Source organism: Giraffa tippelskirchi, chromosome 11 (genome assembly GCF_054371585.1).
Source record: "Giraffa tippelskirchi isolate mGirTip1 chromosome 11, T2T-mGirTip1v1.2.pri, whole genome shotgun sequence".
NCBI classification, from domain to species: domain Eukaryota; kingdom Metazoa; phylum Chordata; class Mammalia; order Artiodactyla; family Giraffidae; genus Giraffa; species Giraffa tippelskirchi.
Genome location: NC_137285.1, coordinates 18737733 through 18762789, shown reverse-complemented (window position 1 = coordinate 18762789; position 25057 = coordinate 18737733). Strand labels below are relative to the sequence as shown.

The following is a 25057-nucleotide window of genomic DNA, read 5'->3' as shown; positions in this document are numbered from 1 at the left end:
CCTGGGTTTAAGGTTTTGAGTCCGTGATGGGCAGGGAGCTGAGATAGGGTCTCCTCCTCAACCACCTACAGAGGTAGAAAAGTCACAGCTCCATTTTCCCTGGAAATAGGATAGATCTGGGGTGGCCAGGACTGCCTATGCCGCAGGAGGAATGTGTGTGATAAGCATGGAATGCAACAGGGGGCCATTTCTCATGGGAAACTGGCAGTCCAGTCCACACCACGTACTAACTCTGTGAAAGGAAGGAAGGAAACCTCCCCCAGGTGGTCTACATACTAAGAAAGAGACCGTCGGAAAGACCAAAAACCAGAGTTCCAGCTGTGAGCTTTTTTTTTTTTAATGCAAAAACTAGCTTGGTCCCATCTCTCTTGAGCTGAAAGAGCAAAATGCCCGGAATTCCATAAAGTCAGGTGGAGGGGTGTCTGGGATACTCACTTGGCTTGGTTGCTGAGAAGGGTCACGTTCACATTACCGAGAACCAGATTCAAGTAGAGCCTGAAAGGAAAGACCTGTGAGGGCCACCACATTAACAACCCCAGGAGTGGTCCCCAACCGAAAATATTCAAACTTAATAAGCAGGGCAAGGGCTTCCCAGGTGGCCCAGTGGTAAAGAACCTGCTGCCAATACAAGAAATGTGGGCTCAATCCCTGGGTCAGGAAGATCCCCTGGAAGAGGAAATGGCAACTCACTCCACTATTCTGGCCTGGGAAATCCCATGGACAGAGAAGCCTGGTGGGCTACAGTCCATGGGGTCACAGAGTCAGATATGACTGAGTGACCGAGCATGCATGCACGATAAGCACGGCACTGAGCACCGGATATTAGAAAACGAGGTGCTAAAGCTCAACGGTAAAGTTCTCACATCATATCAGAATGAAAATGATTAACTAGAGAACATGGAAACTGTCAGGACCATCATGATTAAACCATTTCTCTCCATTTTAGCTGGCCTACAGACCATGTTTCCCAGCCTCCCTTGCAGCTAAATATTTTAAAGAATAAAATAAAAAATAAAGTATACAGCTTAGTGGTGATTATTTTGTACTGTACAGAAATATCAAATTGGTATGTATACCTCAATCTAAAAAATAAATAAAATAATACGGTGAGCTCATAAAAAATGTTTACATTAAAAACAAATTATACAATTTAATGGTTTCAAGTATATTTACAATGTTGTACAAACATCAGTGTCACCTAATCCCAGAACATGAAATTTCAACACCCCAAGAAGAAAGTCCTTACCCACTAGCAGTCACTCCCTCAGCCCCTGGCAACCACTAATCTACTTTCTGTTTCTATGGATTTGTCTATTCTTGACATTTCATGTAAATAGGCTCATGTGATACGTGGCCTTTTATGTCTGGCTTCCTTGCTGTGAACGTTCAGCACTCATTTCCACTGAGTGTATATACACCCAGGAGTGGAATTTCTGGGTCGTATGGTATGTATGTGTTTGGCTTCACTAGGAAATGGCAAACATTTTTGTAAAAAGGGATCTGTTTGCCCTCCACAGCCTGACCCTTTTCTGCTTGCTGAGAATGCGATGGTGTGACCCAGCTTTGGCCATGCAGATGAGGACAACTCCTAAAGCAGTGGTGAGTAGTAAGTAAGCTGCAAGGACCAAGTTCCTAGGTGACCTCAGGAGCCCAGCATTCTTGGCTCACTCACCTCTGGACTGTTATGTGTAAGAGACAAAAGCCTTGCATGTTTGGGCCACTGTGCCATGATGCTTCTGTTACAAAAGCCTGTACTCTAACATGCTATGCGCATGCATCCTCAGTCATGTCCAACTCTTTGCAACCCCATGGACTGTAGCCTCCCAAGGCTTCTCTGCCCGTGGGATTTCCCAGGCAAGAACACTGGAGTGGGCAGCCATTTCCTTTTCCAGGGGATCCTTCCAACCCAGTGCCTCCTGCTGCTCCTGCACTGGCAGGATTCTTTACCACTGAGTAGGTGGATTCTTTACCACTGAGCCACCTGGGAAGCCCCTAATGTGCTAATTAGTAAAGGTGAAAATAAAGGGTTAGGAGATCTCAGGAGAAGACAAGTTAATTCCACAGAGGGAGAAAGGGGTTTAGAAAGACTTCACTGAGGTAATAACATGTGAACTGGGCTTTGAAGGATGCATAGAAGTTTGAAAGGAGAAAAGGGAACAGAAAAGCCTTCTTCCAGCTATGGGTAAAATCTAGGGGGACTTCCAGTCTTGTGTATCTAGAGCAGAGGTGTCAAAAAAACCATCTATTTTTCTCACCTAGCACATAGTCCCTACCTCCTGGAAGGGCAGTATAATTTCTCTTCAGAGAATCACTTTTCCCCCTAGGCTCTAGGGTAAGGCACATGACCCAGGTTCCCCCAATCAAAGCAGTGCAACCTCCTGATTGGGTCAATCATGATCATGGAACACAATCTAGGCCAAAGAGAATCAGTAAGAGGACTTTTCCCAGAACTCCTACAGAACAAAGAGGCTTTCTGTACTGGATTTGCCAAGAAGGTAGGATGCAAACCCAGACCTGCTGGGGCGAGCTTGTGGAGGAAGCCTGCCTGAGGATAAAATTCACCCACTGCAAAACAGAGTTAAAAAAAAAAAACTAAATAGGGACACAGTTTAACAGTATCCAGTCCTACCTAGAGCTACACCTAAGTTACATGTGTCAATAAATGCCCTATTATTAATTAAGCAATTTTGAGTTAGGTTTTCTGTCATTTGTAATCCAGGGATTCCTGACTAATGTAAGCTGGACAGAGGACTAGGGAGACTGGAGCTGGGAGAGTGAATCTGACTTTAAAAGAAGGTCACGCTGTTTCATTCTGTAGAAAGTTATCACCACCCAAAGCATGGAGTTTTTAACCAAACACAGCCAAAAAGGAGAAGACAAGAGGAAGGCCTCTGGCAGAAGGCTCTGACTCAGGGCTGGGTCAAACCAGGAAGAAAGTCAGGGTGCTTCCTGGGACGTGTGTTTAGCCACCCACGTCAAGTCATGATACAACGCTATAAGGATCTCTCTTTACAATGGAGGTGGCAGAGATGTCACTTGAGGAAGGAGATGGGACTTCTCTGAAGGAGGAAGACGGAAAGAACACAAGCACTAAAGTCAGAATGTCCAGTGTTCACATCCTGGTTCAGCCTAACCCGGTCTGAGCCCCTTGGGCAAGATACTTCCTAATGCCACTTCTCTGAACCTTTAGAACAGGGATTCCTGGATCTCACTCACCGAGTTGTAGAGGGTGAAATGACTGACGTCAAGAGACCCCCCCTGCACAATGCCAGGCATACAGTGGGCCCCCAATAGATGTTTGTTCTCTTGAAAGAGAACACGTTTCCTCTTGATCCCAGGTGACATCGGGCAGATGGCAGAGGCTGGGAACCAGATCTTTTGTCTGGTTCCTTGAAAAAGCCCTTCCAAGAATGTCACTGCCACACGGAGGGGCTGAGGTCCCCTCCTGGGTTCATGAAGGGTCATGTAAGGAAGCTTCCTTCTCTTTCCTGCCCTTGTTTCCTCCTCAAGCCTCAGCAGGGAGGTCAGAGGCACGCAGACCAGCTGCTCCAGGCCTGAGCATCTGCACACAGTGTTGGGGGTGTAAGGGCAGTTCCCCAGCTCCTACCCATTCTTCTTGGGCAAGTAGGCCTCCATGTCAAAGAAGACGTTCTGCCTCTCCTTGATGTTGGCACCCATCTGCTGAATGAGCTCCGCCTCCTCCCGACTGGCATGGCGTTTGTACCTGGGGTCAGAGGTGTGGGTGTGAGACGAGCGTTACACAGACTGGACGAAGAATCTGGAAGCTCTAGGCACTGCCCCCCATATTTCCATCTCAATGCTTCTGGCAACCTCAGCTCTCCAGCTGTACTCGCTGGGTTAGACGCTGGCTCCCTGCCAGCCTCGGGAAACATCCTTTAACCTCTCTGCTTTATTTTCCATACCTCAAAAACAGGGATAACATCAGACCTACCTTGTAAACGGTATCATTGTGAGGATACAGTGAGTAAATGCAGTGTAAAGCATTTAGAATACTTGACACATACGAGCTCCAGGGATATCAGCCAGCAATACCACTCTCCACGCTATTCTATAAGAATAACCTGAAGGTTATGAAGAGTGCAGACAGGAAGAAGGCTTTGAAAGCATTAGCAGTCAACCAACCAAAGTCTCACTGTTGTTCTTTGGTGAGATTTAATCTCAAAACTAGAAAAACAAGTCACAGATACCCAGAAGAATAGCAGGGGTCCTTGGGAACCTAACTCATGGGTCAACCTTCCAACCCAATGGTTCTCAACTGGGAAGACTTGAGATGGGAGTTCTTCCCAAACCATGAAGACACTGCCTGGGTACATTCTGGGTTGTCAAGACAGGAGTGGAGAGTTCTACTCCTGAGTAGAGGCCAGGGATGCTGCCCAACATCCTACAATGCACAGAACAGCCCCCAGGAACGAAGAAGCATCAATAGTGCCAGGAATGAAAAACCCTAGAGAGATAAAAGACTGGAGTCTTACCATCAGTGAGATATGTTTTTCCAAGAGTGGTGATGTCATTACATGGAACCATCCACACTCTTCACCATGACTGATGGGCCTCCATGTCCAAAATGGTCAGTCAAGGTTAGGGGTATAATCAGTAACCATCCCCCAAGTTTTCCATTGGGGAAGGGAAGAATCACCCAGGAATCACAAACTGGACAGCATTCACTGGATTTCTTCACTTGCAGGGAATGACAGCACTTTCCAAACCATAAAGACATGGGACTAGGAAGTGAACAGGTGATCCTGGCCTTAGGAAATGAACTAGGTCGTAAGCTCAAGTATATCCCCACCAGGCATGCCGGACCTCTCAGCCCCTACAACAGAGACCTGGTGGGGTGAACTCCCTTTGCCTGAGAAAAGGATACTTGCTATTTACCTGCCCGATAGGACTTCTCGTGACTTTCTTGTGGGAACTGTGCCTCATCCTCTTCCCCCTCCCAAGCAGTTCAAGTAGAGCTGTCTCATCCCCCAGGTCCACAAACTGAGCATATGACCAAGTCTTATATAAGTGTAGTCACTCAGTTGTGTCCGACTCTTTGCAACCCCATGGACTGCAGTCCGCCAGGCTCTTCTGTCCATGGAATTCTCCAGGCAAGAATTCTGGAGTGGGTTGCCATTTCCTTCTCCAGGAGATTTTTCCAACCCAGGTCACCTGAACTGCAGGAAGATTCTTTACTGTCTGAGTCACCAGGGAAGCCCCCAAGTCTTATATAAACCGAGTCTCAATGATTGGGTCACAGATGGTCACATGACCAGTTCTAGCCAATGAGACTCACACCCAGCACTTGTGCTGAAAGATAAGTTCTCATTCTGCAGTGACCATCTCAGCCAGAGAGTGAAGCCAATCTAGAGGAAGGCAGAATTGAGAGGAAAAAAACCAAATTCCTAAAAACACCCTTTGACCCCCGGGATCCAGTGATGCTTGAAGCCAGTTCTGGTTTTTTCCATTAAAATTTCCATTCTTGGCTCAAGCCAGTTTTGAGTTGAGATTCCGTCCCTAAAAGCCAGGGGAGCCTCTGAGTTGCAGCCCGCCTACCTCTGGAGTGTGAGTTTCAGGTCTTTCAGTCGCGTCTTCTGCTTGTTGATGGAGCTGCTACATGAAGTCTGGAGTGCATTCAGTTCCTCCAGCTTCTGCTTGTAGATCCTGTGAGTTTCCTGAGGGATAGAAGAGCCCAGGCAGGGTGTGCAGGAGAACATAAAGGGGTTATTTTTCAGTCTACTTGTGTCGGGGTATATTATTGTTCAGTCGCTAAGTCGTGTCCGACTTGACTTTTTTCGACCCCATGGACTGCAACATGCCAGGCTTCCCTGTCCTTCACTATCTCCCAGAGTTTGCTCAAATTCATTCAGTGATGCTACCATGTCATCCTCTGCTGCCCCCTTCTCCTTTTGCCTTCAATCTTTCCCAGCATCAAGGTCTTTTCCAAAAAGAGACAGCTCTTTGTGACTATAGAATCCAGTTTGACCGTTAAAATGATACAAGTATACCTATCAAAAATCTAACTTATGAAATTGGGACTGGATTTGGGGAAGGCAGCACTAGTGTAATAAGGAAACTGCTGTTTTTTCCTGTGCAGGTTCTGTCTTTCCTGATGGGAACAGAAACCAAATATGCCTTTGAGGGGTCAGCCACCTGTTGTCAATTCTTGGTCCAGGTGGTTTGAGTAGAGCTAACAGTGCCCATGCCAAGCATGGTCACATGACCCAGGCCTGGCCAATCAGTATTCTCCAATCCCCCCAGCAACTGACTGGTTCATAGGTGGATGCATGGCTCAAACTGAGCCAATGGGAGTCAGCTCTGGGACTTCACCTACAAGTATTGATTTAGAGATGCCCTCTTTCTCCGGGGTTTGTTAATCTGGTAGAAGGCATACTTGGGGCTATTGAGTGTGGAGAGCCTGCCTAAGAATGAAGCTGGGAACTTCCCCGGGGGTCCAGTGGCTAAGACTCCACACTCCCAATGCAGAGGGCCGGGGTTCGATCCCTGGTCAGGGAACTAGATCCCACATGCTGCAACTGCCACAACCAAAGATCCCCATGTCACAACAAAGATTGAAGATACCATGTGCCACAACTAAGACCTGATGCAGCCAAATAAACAAATAATTTTTTTAAAAGAAGAATGAAGCCAAATAGGAACACAGAATTGGGCACGGTAAGAGACAGCATTCTTATAGCATCATTTCAGCATTTGAATCTAACCAAGTCTGAATGCAACGCTAACACTCTTAGTTATATGAATTAATAAATTCCCTTCTGGTTAGTCCAGTTTGGGTTGGGTTTCTGATCTTGGCAATGAAGACAATTCTTGTTAGACAATTAAGAAAAAGACATACCTCCTCCCTTTAAGTCAATCCTATTCCAGGCACAGCCACTCCAATATACTCAATATCTTACTCCTGGAAATAACCATTTGGGACCATAAGGCCAGAGGAAATACAAGACAGTGCTCCCCAAGGCAGGGAGAATGGAACACAGTATCTTCTCGACATTACTACCACAGCACACCTCCCCCTGGGTACTGCCCTATGCAGGGAAACAACCAGTTTCCTCCAGAGTCCTGATAATCTAAGACAAATACCAACAAACTGGAGAAAACAATATGAGGGTACGGGAACCATAAAATTAAAAATAATAATCCAATGGCCATATTTAAAGTGGCTGTTTGCTTGGGTGGTAGAGAACTGTATTAGCAGACAGAGAGGAAAAAGGGATGGGCAGTGAGGCCCATAGCCTAAACTCTCACGTCCGCCAAGCAGGTTCCTAGATATGAAAGTTCAGCCCGAAAATAAGAAAAAAATGAAGTCAATGAAGTGAACAGATAACACTTAGGAGCAACATGGAAGAATGCTCTGAGCATATCTCCTTTGGCCCCCAGTTGAGAGGGCTCAGTCCCCTGGATTTATACAGTTTCCTCATTCTCTCCTTCCTGAGCCCCCAGAGAGGAAAATCGTGTCTCACTTTTTAAAATTTAGCTTTTAATTTTTAAATAATCTCACACTTCTGAAAGAATTATAAGAGCGCAAAGAACTCCCCCACACCTTTTGCCCAAATTCACCAACTATTAGCATTATGACATATTTGCCTTCTTCCCATGTGTGTGTTTGTGTGTGTGTGTGTTTATGTGTGTTGTGTGTGTTCTTTATCTGTATCAGGCATCAGTAAGCCCACAGGCCAAATCTGGCCACCTGATTTTGTACGGGCAGTAAGCTAGAAATGATTTTTGTCTCGTTGCAAAAGATCAAAAGAAGAATATTTCGTGACATGTAAAACATATATGAAATTGAAAATCTGGAATCCATGAATAAATATCCATTTCACTGGAGGACAGCCATACCCATTCATTTATACTCATTCGTTCTTGCTCCGCAACAACGGAGCAAGAGCAGTTGTGACAGAGACCACATGGCCCGCAGAGCCTAGAATCCTCACTACTTGACCTTTTTGTCAAGAGTCTGACTATTTCTGTTCTAAATCATTTGGGAGTTACTTGTAGACAATAGGCTTCTTTATTCCTAAATACTTCAATGCATATTTCCTAAGGACATGACATTCTCTTATACATCTATCAAATATAGAAAATGTTACTTTGATACAATACACTACTGTGACCTCAAATACCATCCAAATTCAAGTTTGGATGCAAACTCTTTTTTTAATTTTTATTGTTATTTATTTATGGCTGTGCGGGGTCTTGGTTGCCGCATGAAGGCTTTCTCTAGTTGCTACAAGCAGGAGCTCCTCTCTAGTTGCAGTGCTCATGTTTCTCACTGTGGTGGCTTCTCTTGCTGTGGAGCCTGGGTTCTTGAGCACAGGCTCAATAGTTATGGCACGCGGGCTTAGACGCTCCTTGGCATGTGGGATCGGGCTTAGACGTTCCTTGGCATGTGGGATCTTCCCACACCAGGGATCAAACCGTATCCCCTGCACTGGCAGGCGGATGCTTAACCACTGGCCCACCAGGGAAGTCCTGCAAACTATCTCTGGATGGCAATTTCTCCCAGACCCTGGACCCAATTCCGTCTTATGCCTTGTATCGTTGTTCATATCTCTTTGGTCTCCTTTAGTCTAGACTGGCTCCCCAACTTCTGTCTTGGGAATATCAGCGTTTCTAAAGCGTTCAGTGCAGTTGTTTTGGAGAATGTCCCGCTGCCTTGGTTTGTCTGATATTTCCTCGTGATTGAATTTTGAATATGCATCTGGGACAGACTCGCCACTCAAGTGACACTGGGTCCTCAGTGTCTCCCATGAGAAGGGACGTGGAGGCTGTGATGTTAACTCTGACTGCTTGGGAGAGATGGTGGCCATTGGCCTTCTCCACTGTACAGGGACCAGCTTCCTACCTGTAATGAATGAATAATCTGTACAGAAAGAGGCTTCGGCGCCAAAACAGTCCTCAATGTTCAACCAGTGTCTGCATGTAAGAAAGACAACTCTCCAGAACCGGACGTGGAGGATGGGCACAGAGAGACCCCCAACTACATAGCCTTTGAGAAAGTGAAGCCTTTGGATTTGGAGTCCCCAGCAACGGAAGGCAAAACATCACACCACCTCCGGGCACTCTCTGGTGTGGGGCCCTCATACAGTGAGATAAGACCCAGACTGCAACATCAACAGACAGATGCTCACCAGGCCCTCTTCAGTTTGAATTAATATTTAATTTCACAAGTAAACATAAGGACATTATCCTCGTTAAAAATTAAAACACTACCGCTACAGCTAGAGTTGACTGAATAGACCCCTATCCTGTCTTCTCCCCCTTCTCCAGAAGTAACCACTGTTACCAGTTTCTTCTAGACTGTATTCTATGTATCTATGTATTTCTATGTTCCACACAGACCTGTGTCTATATACATACACTTAACATATATACGAAAAATGTTCACTGTTGCAAAAACTAATTGTCCCTAATACTTATTCTCCTTGGTTTCCTTTTTTCAATAATGAGTTTTGAGTATTTATTACATCTCAGTTTTTTGTTTTTTAGCCCCACACCATGCGGCACATGAGGCATGTAGGATCTTAGTTCCCCATTCAGGGGTCAAACCCATATCCCCTACGTTGGGAGCAGAGAGTCAACCACTGGACCCCCAGAGAAGTCCTCCTTGGCTTCCTTTTAATAACAGGACGCCACCAAGACATAGCCAGCACATAGCTGTCCAGCTACAGACATTTCCCAGCCTCCTTTGCAGCTAAGTGTAGGAATACAACCAAGTGTTAGCCAATGGGTTGCAAGCAGAAGTGATGTTAAGTTCTGAACCACATTTTTTTTTTTTAACCACTACACCTGCCATTTCTAGCTATTCAGTTTTCACATGTCAAGGCAACATTTTCTGCCAAGAATAACTGAACCATATTTTTCTAAGTAATGGCTTGCCCTCCACTCTTTCTCTGGCTGGCATACGGCAACAATGGATCCAGTTACCTTGAAACCAGAAATGGAAGCTACGTGGTACAAATGACAAAGCCCACAGTGCCCTCCTCAGCCAAACCAACCTGGATCTTGTTTTAAAACATGATCACCAGTCCGTTAGCACTCCTCACATAGAGAAGTGGTATCTCTTTTCAGTCTCCTTAAATACAAGTAGGCTTGTGGCTGGTCTGACCAATAAAATATGTCAGAAGTACCCCCAAAAACAAACAGGCCAATTAAAAAATGGACAGAAGATCTGAATGACGTTTTTCTAAAGAAGCCATACAGATGGCCAACAGGCACATGAAAAGATGCTCAACATCACTAATCATCAAGGAAATGCAAATCAAAACCACAGGGAGATATCACCTCACATCTATCAGAATGGCTATCATTGAAAAGACCTCAAATAACAAATGCTGGCAAGGATGTGGAGGAAAGGGAACCTTTGCACACTGTTGGTGGGAATGTAAACTGGTGCAGCCACTGTGGAAACAGTATGGAGGTTCCTCAAAAAAACTAAAAATAGACCTGCCATATGATCCAGCACTTCCACTCCTGGGTCTGTATCTGAAGGAAATGAAAACACTAATTCAAAAAGATACATGCACTTCAATGTTCATAGAAGCATTATTTATAACAGCCAAGATACAGAAATAACCAACATGTCCATCAGCAGATGAATGGATAAAGAACATGTGGTATGTGTACACACACACACACACACACACACACACACACACACACACACACACACACACACACACACACACACACACACACACACACACACAGAGGAATACTATGCAGCCATAAAAAAAAGAATGACATTTTTGCCATGGATGGACTTGGAGGGCATTATGTTTAGTAATATGTTAGACAGAGAAAGAGAAATGCTATATGATATCACTTTTATGTGGAATATAAAAAATACAACAAACTAGTGAATATAACAAAAAATAAACAGACTCACAGAGAACAAACTAGTGGTTACCAGCAGGGAGGGAAAAGAGGGAGGGGGCAATACAGAGGTAGGAGGATTGAGATACAAACTACTATGCATAAAATAAACAAGCTATAAGGATATACTGTACAGCACAGGGAATATGGCCAACATTTTATCATAAGTAAAGTATAACCTTTAAAAATTGTGAATCCCTATATTATACACCTAAAACATATAATATGTCAACTTTATCTCAATTTTTTAAAACGGCACAACTGACACTATACCATTTCTGAGAAAAACTCGCAGAGGGCCATTGGGTTTGCACCTTATTTGCTGGAACACTAGCTTCTGGAACAAAAAGTTCCATGACTCTGAGGCCACCATGCTGCATGGAAACCCTAACCACAAAGAGAAGCCACATGACGGCAGTCTGATCAACAGCCACAACTAAGATAAATCCTGTCATTCAGTTCAGGCAGATGTGAGGGTCAAGAAACCTCCAGGTAATTCCAGCCCCAAGCATTTGCATCTTCCCAGCTAGGGCCTCTGACCTCATGGAACACAGTCAAGCCATCCCCACCATGCCCTGCCTAAATTCCTGACTCCCAGAATCCATGAGCAAAACGCAATTACTGTTGCTTTATGCCAACGGGTAACTGGGACACTCAGCACCCGTCTGAACTACTATGTGAGAAAGGAAGAAGCTATCTCACTTAAACCGTTTTATTAGGGGATCTCTTTGCTACAGCAGCATAGCTTATACCCTAAAGCACATACTTTTGATTTTTTTTAGATACATTAACAGTATCAGAATATAGATACGATTTCACAACCTTCTTTTCTCACTCAATAATATGTCCTATAGATCTACCCACATAAGAATACATAGATAGGGACTTCCCTCATGGTCCAGTGGCTAAGACTCCACACCCTCAACACAGGGGGCCCAGGTTTGATCCGGTGTCAGGGAACTAGATCCCACATGCCAAAACTAAGAGTTCACACACCGCAACGAAGATCAAAGATCCCGCGTGCCACAACTAAGACTGGCAGAGCCAAATTAATTAATTAATTAGAAAGAAGAAGAATATATAGATGTGCTTCATTTTTAGTCCTGTTCAGTACTTCATACTATGAACATACAACAGTTTATTTAGCCATTGTCCTATCACTGGATACTTAGGTTGTTTCCAGTCTCTGACAATAACCAACAATGCAACAATGATTAATATACTTGCACTGTCTCCTTGGGCACACACACAAGTGTCTCTGGGGAAGAGAAGTGGAATTGCTGGGTCATAGGGTACAGGCTTGTTTTTACTTTTAACATATCTTGGCAAAGTGCCCACAGAGTGGCTGTGCCAATTTATGCTCCCACCCACAGCATGTGACAGCTGCCCACCCTTCACCAACACTCGGTGCTATCCCCACTGACTTTCTTACAGGTGTTTCCTAATGCCTCCATGGGCTTCCCAGGTGGTGTAGTGGTAAGAGAACCTGTCTGCCAATGCAGGCAGACCTAAGAGATGCAGCTTCGATCCCTGGGTCGGGAAGATCCCCTGAAGAAGGAAATGGCAATCCACTCCAGTATTCTTGCCTGGAGAATCCCATGGACAAAGGAGCCTGGCGGGCTACAGTCCATAGGGTCACACAGAGTCAGACATGGCTGAAGCTACTTAGCACACACGCATGCAATGCTCCATACTTCACCTAATGCTGAAGATCCAATACTTTGGCCACCTGATGTGAAGAGCTGTCTCATTGGAAAAGACCCTGATGCTGGGAAAGACTGAAGGCAGGAGGAGAAGGGGGCGACAGAGGATAAGATGGCTGGACGGCATCACCGACTCAATGAATATGAGTTTGAGCAAACTCTGGGAGATAGTGAAGGACAGGGAAGCCTGGCGTACTGCAGCCCACGTAGTTGCAAAGAGTCAGACACGACTTAGCGACTACACAACAATAATGCTCCACTGGTGGTATTTTCTGCCCACTATTAAAACATCAGACTGAAGCCCACGGCCCTTCTCATAATTGTGTTCCCAGGCACATATGGTCATTCCTGACTCCTAACAGTTCTCTGTCTTTCTCTCTGCCATTGGCTAGAGCCACTTCCTAGGGGAGATCGGATACTGGAGACCACACCACCTGTCCACCCTGTCCTTGGCTCCAGGCTCAGGATTTGTCAGCCTCAAGGACAACGTGAAGTGGAGACAAGGCCTTTAGTGTGACGCGCTCTCCGCTCCCAGGGCATTCCTCACCCACACCCAGCCTCTGCCGATTCCACCTTGTACCAGTCGGACAAGCAGCAGGGAAGATTATCAACTCATTTCTTGGATTCTATCCTTTTTCCAGACAGTTGTCTCTCAGTCTTTTTTCAACTGTGGTAAAATATATACAAAACTTACCATGTTAATCATTAAAATTTTCCTAATTACAATAAAATACACATAAAATTTACCATCTTAACCATTTAATGTGTACAACTCAGTGACATCAAATATGTTCACATTATTTGCCATCCATCTCCAGAACTTTTTCATCACCTCAACTGAAACTCTGAACCCGTCACCCAGTAACTCAGTTTCCTGTTCCCCTCAGCCCCTGACAACCACCACTCAATTTCCTTACTTATTTTTGGCTGTGCTGGGTCTTCACTGTTTGGAACAGGCTTTCTCTGATTGTGGCGAGCAGGGGCTACTCTCTGTTGCAGTGCTCAGGCTTCTCATTGTGGTGGCCTCTCTTGTTATGCAGCACAGGTGGCATGTGGGCTTCAGTAGTTGCAGCTCATGGGCTCAGTAGTTACAACTCGAGGGCTTACCTGCTCTGAGGCATGTGGGATCTTCCCAGAACAGAGATCAAACCCATGTCTCCTGCACTGGCAAGCGGGTTCTTACCCACTGTGCCACCAGGGAAGTCCTCTACCACTCTACTTTCTACTTCTATGAATCTGACTCCTCTAAGTACCTCATATAAGTTGACTCATACAGTATTTATATTTTTGTGCCTGACATTTAAACATAGCTTAACGTCTTCAAGGTCCATCCACACTGCAGAACGTATCAGAAGTTCCTTCCTCTTTAAGGCTGAACAACATCCCACGGTATGTATATACCACATTTTATCCACCCATCTGTCGATGCACACCTGGGTTGCTTCCATCTTTTGGATATTGTGAATAATGTCACTATGAACATGGATGTATAAATATTTGTTCGAGTCCCTGCTTTTAATTCTTTGCAATATATATATGTGTGTGTGTGTGTGTGTGTGTGTGTGTATATATATATATATATTCAGAAGCAGGATTTCTGGATCATATGGTAATTGATCACACGGCTTAATTTTTTTTTTAAAGAACTGCCATATCATTTTCCAGAGAGGCTGAACCATTTCATGACAGCTGTCTCTTGATGGGACTGTCTTTGCGGTGTTTCTGGGAGGAGGCAGGAGGGGGGAGGAACACAATTCCTGTCTTCACTCAGAGACCCTGCCCTCCACCCCTGAGGATGTCTCCAGAAGACCTTTAACTGGACCTGTGCTTTGAGATGCTTTTTCCAGGAGTGAGGCACATGGAGGCTAGCCAATCCTGCCTTTCAACCAACCAGCCCCTATGGTCTTGAACACAACTAGTTGCCAGATGGAAGCCTTCTGTTGTTTTTGTCAGCTCAGCAGCTATATCCTTTCTGGTTAATTCCCTGTAATTTCTTTGGAGATCCTCCCTCCCTGACACTGAGCCCATGAGATCTGGCTAGGAACAGAGTGGACCTTGCCCCAAGTTCCACGGCAAATGACCCAGGCCTGGCCAATCAGAACATCACCCTCCTGACCCAGTTGGTTGATTCAGGGACAAGCATTCAAAACCAATCACATGCAGTTGTGGGACTTTTTATCAGAACTGTTGAAAAAAAGGGGAAAAAAAGAAACTTTTTTGCCACTCATTTTGAAGGTAGCAGGATATGAGCCCAGAGCTAATGGGGCTGCCATTAGCTGCCTGGGAATGAACCCAATTGAGAGGAAAACAGCATGGAGGGGTAAACTGAGCCATGATGGTTTCATTTAAGCTCCTGGATCAGCTTATATCTGAAGGTGGTACACTTTTGAGGTCCTAATTAATATAAGTGAACAAATGCCATTTTATTCTGCTTGGCTTTGCCAATTTGGGTTGAGTGTCTCCATTTAAGAGGTAAGTGTCAGGGATTTCCCTGGTGGCCCAGTGACTAAGACTTTGCACACCCAATGCAGGGGGTCCAGGTTCGATCCCCAGGCAGGGAGCTAGACCCCATTTGCTGCAACTAAGAGTCTGCATGCCACAACTAAAGATCCCGCATGCAGAAAGGAAGACGATATCCCACGTGCCGCAACTAAGACCCAGTACAATCAAATTAATTAGCTAATTTAAAAATGAGGCAGGGGTCAGAATCTAGATTAATATGCCAAAGAACAGAGCCTCCCTTCTGGGAAAAGTTAACCATACCAGGTAAGAAGAGAAGCCAAAATCTTGGACTCATTACCAATCTCTTGCCCTGGGCACTGTCATCGTAAAGGTGCCAAAAACTTGGAGCCTGATGAATAAATCCTTCATCAAGCCAGTAACTAAACAGGCACTTTAAAATGCAGATCTCTGAACAACCATACTGGGTGTTTTTCTACCAAAGCAAGAACCCAAACCATTATTTTTTAACAACTTTATTAGGGTATAACTTACATGTCATAAAATTCTCATTTTAAGTGTACAATTAAGTGATTTTTATACATTTATCAAGTTGTGCAACTATTACCACGTCCAGTTTCAGAACTTTCCATCACCCAATAAAGTCTCTAGTGTTTATCCACACTCACTCTCCACTCTTCCTTCCTCCCAGCTCCTGGCAACCACTAACCTTCTGACCCTATAGGTTTGTCTTTTCTGGGTATTTCATATCAATGGAATCATATAATATGCAGTTCTATGTCTGGTTCTTGCCCATAGAATAGTGTTTTTGAGGTGTATTTCTGTTGCAGCATGTATCCACTTTTTTATTGCACCTCAACATTTATACCATATTTTCTTTATTCATCTACCAGTTGTTGGACATTTAGGTTATTTCCAGTCTTTGGCTATTATTACGAATAAGGCTGCCATGCACATTCGTGCCCAAGTCTTGGTAGTAGATATATATTTCAACTTCTCTTGGTTAGATACCTAGGAATGAAACTGCTGGGTCATATGGTACATGTATGTTTGCCAGCTTTCAAAGAAAATGTCAAAATACCAAACCACTATTTTTATTTCTAAACTTGGCAGCAGTGGGACTTTCCTGGTGGTCCAGTAGCTAAGACTCTGCACTCCCAATGCAAGGGCCCAGGGTTCAATCCCTGGTCGGGGAATTAGATACCACATGCTACAACTGAAAGACCCTGCATGCTGCAAGTAAGATTCAGCGCAGCCAAATAAATAAATAAATAAGAAATATAAAGTAAATAAAATAAAATAAACTTGGCAGCAGTGGACTGAAGCAAAGGAGCACACTCACCAAAAACTGGGAGTCAGGTGTCTGCACACAGTGCAGGGAGTACCAGCTTATAAAACACATGACTGACTCCCACTTCAAGTTGCTACCTCCAAAAATAACCCAGAGTGCTGGGGGCACCCGAGCAGACAAGCAGCTGGGAAAGAAAGGACTCTGTTCTGCTGCTCAGAGCAAGTCCCAACCCCCAGCTGTCTAGCTCAAGACCAAGCAAAGGAAAGAGAAACCCACTTGATAAAATACCTAAAGATAGAGCTTTGGGGTGGGGGTGGGGGGGAAGGATAGTTACAAGGCAAATATTGCCAGGAAACAATCAAATGCTGACTGTATAAATGTAATAAAAATCCCCAAGAGAAAGTACAAGCATCGTACACTGACTGCTCAGTTCTTCAGAAAATGAAATTTGCATGGTCGTAATCACATAAATGACTGAGTCTTTTTTTTGGTGTGTTTTTTTAGCCACACCTCTTGGCACATGGGATCTTAGTTCCCCAACCAGATGTTGAACCTGTGCCCTCTGCAGTGGAAGCGCTGAGTCTTAACCACTGGACCATCAGGGAAGTCCCATTGAGCCTGTTTTTATGAATAAGCCTTTTGGCACTGTTAGGTTACTTTTTGGTCTCCTGCTCATTTGATTATGAAATATTTCAGGTATATTGAAAAAGAAAATCCTAAAATTAATAGAAAATAAACAACATTAATGCCCACATTTCTCACCCTCAGTTTAAGAACTTATAGTGCACAAATTGTTGAAAGCCCCTACATATTCTTTCTACATAGCATTCCCATCCTCTGCCCCCAGCGAGAGGAACCCCTAGGCTGGTTATTTCCACCCTCAAGCCCACCCCAGATCAATCCTGTCTTCCTCTGTGCCCTGGGAGGTTGACCCCTAGGGACTGCATCTCCTGGGCTCCGTTGCCCTGCCTCCTACTTAGCCAATGGGATGCCAGGACAGAAGACTGGGGGCAGGAGAAGCAGGCTGGGGTATTGGTTCCCCTGCCTCCTCCTCACTTTACTAGGCTTTTGATGCTACAGCTCCAGTCCTGCAGCTCTCCTTACCCTGCAACAAGCTCCGGTGACTGCCCCTTCCCTCTGTCCCTTAAGTATTAGGATGGTCCCAACTCCAGGGGCCTCGCTGTGTCCAACTCTTTGCGACAACATGGACTGTAGCCTGCCAGGCTCCTCTGTCCATGGAATTCTCCAGGCAAGAATACTGGAATGGGAAGCCATTCCCTTTTCTAGGGGATCTTTCTGACTCAGGGATTGAACCTGGGTCTCTCGCATTGCAGGCAGATTCTTTACTATCTGAGCCACCAGGGAAACCCCTTTAAACCACCACACCTCTGTAAATAGCCTTGTCCTTAAACTCTTTTCAGTGAGATCCATCCGGAAGAGTCATTTGCTTCTTGCTAGGGCCCTGCCCAAATCTCCATTCTACTGAATCTGACCCATATCACTCCCTTGCAAAAGTCTATATTTGTACTGTATAGACACGTATCAGTAAGCAGAACATAAGTGTTGTTTTGAACGCTTTAAACTTTATTATACATGTCATACTATATATACCCGCTTAGCAACTTTTCACTCAGTGTTGATACATATGGTTCTAGTTTATTCATTCTGATCTTCATACCACACTCTATGGATGTTCAGTGGAATTATCCATCCTGATGGACAGTTAGGTTTCCAGATTTTAGCTGTTACAGAATGCTTATACACATTTCCTATTTGACTTTTTAACTATGTGGCTATGTATTACTTATAAAAATATAGGATAGATCAGAGACAGAGAGAGACAGACAGACACTAACATTGGCCCTGTTAGCTGGGATGCCCATAGCTCCTTTCCCACATATCTGATTGCCATTCCTTTTATACCAAGTACAGGAGACACAAACAGTTGAGTTTCCATTGAAGGATTTGGAGATCTGCCACCTCTCCTGTCCTCTGAGGCCACAAACTCTGCCCCAGTGGGAAGATGAGGTTAATGATTCCAGGTCCCAGCACGGCTATGACACATCTAGAGATGCCCTCTTAACATAACTTGACTGAGTCACAACACCTGAGTCAATATTTATTGCAAGGATTGATGGCAATGAGACTTCCCTGGTGGTCCAGTGGTTAAGGCTCCGTACTGCCACTACAGTGGGAATGGGTTTAATACCTGGTCGTGGAACTAAGCTCCCATATGGCATGGCCAAAAAAAAAATTTTGCCAGAATGGAATCATGTGCCATTTCAGACAGGGCTCTGCAAGGAGCCTGCAAAGACAGGAGCACTGCAAGCTGGTGGACAACCCAGCAGATTGCCACAGAGTCATGGCCACCACAAAAACATGGTGGCTGATCATTAGGGCTGGTGCTAAGTTTTCAAGAGATTGCATTTATATAGTTCTGTTTCTAAGGAACTGACTTCAAACAAAGATTTCTGAATGCTGAATATACTGAACTAAGACTCACTGCCAGTGGAAACACTACAAAGATGACAAGCTGACTTCACCTAAACTGTATCAGTTCTATACTGGGAAAGATTCTGAGTCATGCGCCAGGATCAATTAGTAATGTCTGTTATAGGAACAGTAAGTGGAGGTATAGGCAAGCATGGCAGGCATTTGGGAGGCAGGTAACATAAAAATTAAGTGATTAGGCTTGAGACTCAGACTGACTTCATGTCTAGAATCTGCCACTTCTTAGTTTCCTCAGTTGTGAAAGAGCTAGGGCATGAGATATATGTAACAGGCCATGTACTGGTATTTTAAAACCAGCTTTATAGGTATAATTTACATACCTGAAAATTCACCAATTTTCAGGTATACAATTTAATGAATTTTGGCAAATATATACAGCTGTGTCACCACCACCACAATGAGGATATAAAACAAAGGAGTGTCTCAATAAACTTTTCACAGAGTCCTTAGGCCAAATAATTGGAAGAAAAAGTGAAAGTGAAGTCATTCAGTCGTGTCCAACTCTTTGCGACCCCGTGGACTGTAGCCTGCCAGGCTTCTTTCTCTGCCCATGGGGATTCTCCAGGCAAGAATACTGGAGTGGGTTGCCATTCCTTCTCCAGGGGACCTTCCCGACCCAGGGATCGAACCTGGGTGTCCCGCACTGCAGGCAGAATCTTTACCCTCTGAGCCACTAAGGAAGCCAAATAATTGAAAAATATCTATGTCCTAACAATTCAGTAGCCTCTTGGAGACAAAAAAAAAAAAGAATATGCAGAAATTGACAAAGGTATTTTTATTTCATTTTGAAGTAACCAAAATTATTTATGGATGTGTATGCCTGTCAGGCTCTGCACAAATTCTCAAACCTTAGGAATGGATTGGACACTGTCACCCTCATTTCTTGTTCTAAATTGATTTTCACATAGTACTTGATTTTAATCAGCACCAAAAACCCAACTTCACAAAGATATGACATCATTAAAAAGAATGTAGCATAATCTAATGTGCAGCTGTGAACTACCCCATTAGCAGTTTAAGGGTGCGTGACAGATGTCATTGTCTTTCTCTTGAAAATTTAAATTATACCATAGTGTCCCTGTGAGCTTGCTGCAGCTCCTTGGAGGTGCCTTAACACAGTTGGTGAAACACAGATATAGACTGTTTCTACAGTGCGACCCCATAGACGGCAGCCCACCAGGCTCCGCCATCCCTGGGATTCTCCAGGCAAAAATACTGGAGTGGGTTGCCATTTCCCTCTCCAGTGCATGAATGGGAAAACTGAAAGTGAAGTCGCTCAGTCGTGTCCGACTCTTAGCGACCCCATGGACAGTAGCCTACCAGGCTCCTCCGTCCATGGGATTTTCCAGGCAAGAGTACTGGAGTGGGGTGCGATTGCCTTCTCCGACAATATTACTCTTAATAAGATAGTTGTCTGGCATCCTTCTCTGTTTTTGTTTTTCTACTACCATTACTTTGATTTTCGTTCATGGGAAGGAAATCCCCTCTCCCACCGTTATTTCATGTGGTTTGAGCAGCAGTCATCCCAGTCCTGGGCAACAAGGGAGACATGTTAACAAAGACCCAGCCAATCAGTGCCACAGGACCTGGTTAAGGGATAATCACATGACCCAGGTAGAGCTGATGAGAGTCAGCCCTGGGACTCCAGCTAGTATTACAGGGGAAAAGATGTTTGTTTCTGAGGTTTGCTAAGCTGGTAGATGTCAGCCTGGGGCTGTCAAAGCTCATCTTTGCCACAACATGGGAGAGACCATTGAGAACGAAGCTGACAGAGAGGACACAGACACACGTGCACACGTAAACATCACTGGAGAACCTGGATCCAGCCCTGCCTGAAGCCATTTGCCACTGGACTTCCCAATACATAAGCCAATAAACTGTTTTGATTTTTTGGCTTAAAGCTGGTTAAACTGGATTTCTGCCACTTACAACTAAGAATCCTTACTAATGCTTCATGTTAAAGCACCACAGAAATAAAATTAGTCCCCACAAGTCCAAAAGTTTCCTTCTAAAGCCAAGGTTCTCAGGATACTTTTGGAGCCCAACCCAAAAATTACCTGATGGAAACAGTGGACCTGGGGTCAAATTCCGGCTCCACGAATTTCAAGTTACTTAACATCTCTCAGCCTCAGTCTCATCTATAAAGCCAGGTTGTAGTTTAGATTAAATGGAATAATCCATGTATCATACAGTTAGTTCTTACTGTTGCTGCTATTACTGTCAGCCTTTGTTTGGTAGATAAAGAAACTCAAGTTCAGAGAGGCAGCTTGCTAAAGGTCAGATGCTAGACAGCAGCAGAATTCAGTCCTGAACCCAAGAATTCTGACTCCCTTGTCCAGAGTTCTTTCCACACAACCCACTTCTAGGGGAAAAGAGGCCTAGAAAGTAATGCAAGATGGGAGAGAAACAAGAGTACCCAGGGCACAGCCCTGCCTTGGGCAGTGGTTAAGAGTACATACTCTGGGGACTTCCCTGGCAGTCCAGTGGTTAAGACTCCACACTCCCAGTGCAGGGGGCACCAGTTCAATACCTAGTGTGGGAACTACGATCCTGTGTGACGCAAGGCATGGCCTAAATAAATAAAAAAATTTTTAAAAGAGTATAGATGTTAATGTTCACCTGCCTGGATTTGAATCCTGACTCTAGTACTTATACTTTGGAGTGTATTTTTCACTGTAAGATGGGTATAACAGGCTCTATTTCAGAGGGTTTTAATAAAATAATACTGATTTTCCTGCTTCCAGCCTGTCCCCCTCATGTCTATTCTATACACAGCAGCCAAAAGAATGCCCGTTTCATTGGTAATAAAAGCCAAAAATCTCTATAATGTCTTACCAGGCCCCTGGATTTCTGCGAGGTCAGGGTAAGGGAAAGGCCTCTTTGGGCCACCTCCTTCCTGGGTGCAGAGGGATGAGGTCAGGTTTCCAGAGAGGCAAGACAAGAAATGCTCATTAAATCACCTGCTACCACGTCTGTAAGTGACCTTCTGTGGTCACACCACAGGCCACAGGGCCAAACATGCGCCAGTCTCAGACTAATGCTCAATAAGCCAGCACACCCGAAACCCCAACCAGCCAAAACCAAAGTCCTCATAGCAACTCAGCCTTGCCCCTGAGTCCAGGGAGGCCCTGGCAGATGTAAACCACAGACAAAAGAACAAAGATCCTTTCCTCTAGAAAGTCCCAGAGATTTTGACATTTTAGGGGTTGGGGGGGTGGATTCCAGAGATCTTTCAAATCCTCTTGGGCCTGAAATTAGATTTCTTCTTTCCTCCCTCCATTGGCAAAAGGGAAGGAGAGGTAAAACACAGAGATATTATACATCATCCCAAGAAAGAATCAGAGAGATACGAACATGAAACCCACAAATCCCAGATTCTGAAGCAGATATAGGTGAAGTAAGATAGACTGGGATTTTCTGGTGGGAAAAAAAGACCCTTCCTATCATTAGCCTTCCTAGTTCCAGCCAGCAACCCCCCACCCCGTATACCTGTTGTGACCTCCTTGCTCTCCGACAAATGTCTCATATTTGAAAGTTTATCCAACACACACATAATGACAACGTACACTCTACTTATTACATCATGCCTATTTCCAGAGATGTTCATCTCAGGAGTTCAGAGTTCTCACGTGTATTATGGGGGGTAGGGGGAGGGATAAGAAGTTGGACCTAGTCCATTCCACTTGCCCCAATGCTGAAGACCTGAGCAAGGGACATCACGGTTTCCACCCAGTCAGTTCTTCTACAACCCTTGCTGTGCACCAGGGGACACAATCCAGGATCCATTTCCAATTCCTCTCTGTCCCCCACACACTTGAGCCCCAGAGACGCCAAGTAAGAACATAACAACAAATCAAACGTCTCCTTTGCAACCTCTGCCTGCCAAGACTAGCTATCTAATTGCTGTTAATTGCATTAATCGTATAGCTCTGAAGAGTTAAGACTGTTCCTTCTAGCCAAAAGCAGGGTCAGGGAAAGGAATTATGAACAACAAAAGCTCCACACAGCAAAACTCTTCTCTCACGCTCGACCCTAATACCCTCCATGGCTCCACAGTTGGACATAACCAAGAGCCCAGCAGGACAAAGCGGCAAGAAGCAGCTGAGTTGGGACTTCCCTGGTGGTCCAGTGGTTAAGACTTCTCATTCCCAATGCAGGGGGCCCGGGTTCAGTTCCTGATCAGGGAACTAGATCCCACGAGCCACAACTAAAGATCCCCCACATACTGCAATGAAGACTGAAGATGCTGAGTGCCGCAACTAAGACCTGGCACGGCCAAAATAAAGATAAATACTGAGAGAAAAAAAAAAGAAGAAGCTGACTCTTCTCCATGGCAGGAGAGCCAGAAGGGTCCCCTGGGAAACAGTTCTGGTACCTTACTCTCTGCTCACACCTAAAACAGCACCCCTCTTCTTGCTTGGTCTCTCCAGCACCCCTTCTCTATTCTTCCAGACCTAGGACCCATCTTTCCTGTAGATGGCTCTGGAAAAAACCCATCACAGACACCCTTCCCCATCTTCCCTCCCTCCCCTACTCTGGACACAGTAAGAAACTAACCAAACTGCAGACAAGAGCTCCATGGACAAGCAAAATGTCACTGCTCCCAGCTGAGACTAGGCAGAAGTGGGCTGGGGGTGTTCCATGTGATTTCAGGCAAACAGAGCCCAACTCTGGAGAAAATACAATCCTGTAGCTGGGGAGGGAACAGCCCCATCTCCCAAAAAAAGATCCAGGCGTCTCTCTTAGCCAACCCCAAGATTTCCAGAGACCTCTCTAGTCACCAGGATAGGCAGCTGAGGCCTCTGCTGGGGAGGGAACAGCCCCATCTCCCAAAAAAAGATCCAGGCATCTCTCTTAGCCAACCCCAAGATTTCCAGAGACCTCTCTAAGTCACCAGGATAGGCAGCTGAGGCCTCTTCGAACCTCCTATCAGGAACAACTCCTCCTGCCAGGGACCCTGCAGCGGCAATGCCAATGCTGTTCTTTCAAGGGGCCTCTTTTACACCCGACCTCACCCCACCCAGCATAAGGCTCTGGGCCAAAGGGTGAGGGCTGGGAGCAGCCTCTATCACTGGGAGGCAACCCAGCTGTCAGAAGTGAGAGATGTCATCCACGACGCCAAACTCGGCCTGCAGCAACGTCAGAGGCGGGACATAGGAGCCCCAAAGGCTGAGGTCAGGGGTCTGTAACCCCTAAGCAAAGCGTGAGGGTTCAAGGTGAATGGCTCCCAAGTACATCTCCCAAAATGGAGCGTCAGAGGAGAGGGCTGACCCGCCACAGCAAAGGGGGAGTGGAGCCACCAAAACCTGGTGGGCGGCGGTGGGGTTAGGGGAGACCCCTGAGGAGGTAGTGGCTGGGCTTTCTCTTTTGAGTCCCAGAACATACCTGGTCCCTCCGGCCTCCCCAACATGGACATGCCTGGAACTTCCCCTCAGAGGTCACAGATCAACTTTCTGCAGCTAAGGAGGCGCGCGCGGCAAAGAGCCGGAGAGGGCAGGGGGGGAAGTGGGGGGGCTTCCACCCGGCGCCCCAAGTGGATGAAAAACTGAAGTCCTGGGAGATGGGAGGGGGCTGGCCCACGCAGACCACCAGCACCACCACCCCCTCCCGCGCTCCGCCGCAGGGCCTGGCCCGGGGCAACCTCTGGGCCTTGATGGTTCCCACGGCTGGGGCTGGGGAAAGCAGGAAAGGGAATACCCGGCACTTCAGGTAGCAGTTTCGGGACCAGGTGGCCCGGTCCTACCTGCAGTTCCTGAAATTCTCCCTCCAGCTCGTGCCACTCGCGCTCGCAACGCTCCAGCTCGCCGGACATGGTGCAGTGGTGCGAGGCGGCGGCGGCTGCTCCCGCAGCGTGGCGCGGCAAGCCACCCGCACCCCACGCGTGCCCGCCTGCCGGCCGCCTTCCCAGGCACCAGCTGTTCCTGCGCAGCCCGAGCCACGCGCGCACCTGACGTCACAGCTCCGGCCCCGGCGCCCGCCCCACCCCCTCGCCGGGAGGCAGCCCCCTGCGCTTGCGCACGCGCCTCCCCGGTCCCGCCCCCGCGCGCCAGGCGCCCGCAGTGGGCATTGTTGTACCTTTGCGGGACTTGGCTGGGTCTTTCTGTGTCTCTTTAGGAATGCATCGGCCCTTACGGGATCTCTCATGCCTAGATGGGATGGGGAAATTGTCCGCAAACCGCATTTGTAGAGTTTATTTTAC

At 46.0% G+C, this 25057-nt stretch overlaps 1 protein-coding gene across 1 annotated transcript in view; it reads right to left on the bottom strand.

The window, feature by feature from the left end:
* TMEM120B (transmembrane protein 120B) overlaps positions 1–24790 on the bottom strand; it is a 43899-nt gene extending 19109 nt beyond the window's left edge. Inside the window, exons 1-4 of the mRNA XM_081540105.1 lie at positions 24602–24790; positions 5557–5675; positions 3608–3724; positions 436–495 (exon numbers count right to left, since the gene is read on the bottom strand). Coding sequence (XP_081396231.1) covers positions 436–495; positions 3608–3724; positions 5557–5675; positions 24602–24670 — 365 coding nt within the window. The 5' untranslated portion in view covers positions 24671–24790. The remainder of the gene's footprint in view (positions 1–435; positions 496–3607; positions 3725–5556; positions 5676–24601) is intronic.
* Between the last annotated feature and the right edge of the window lie 267 nt (positions 24791–25057).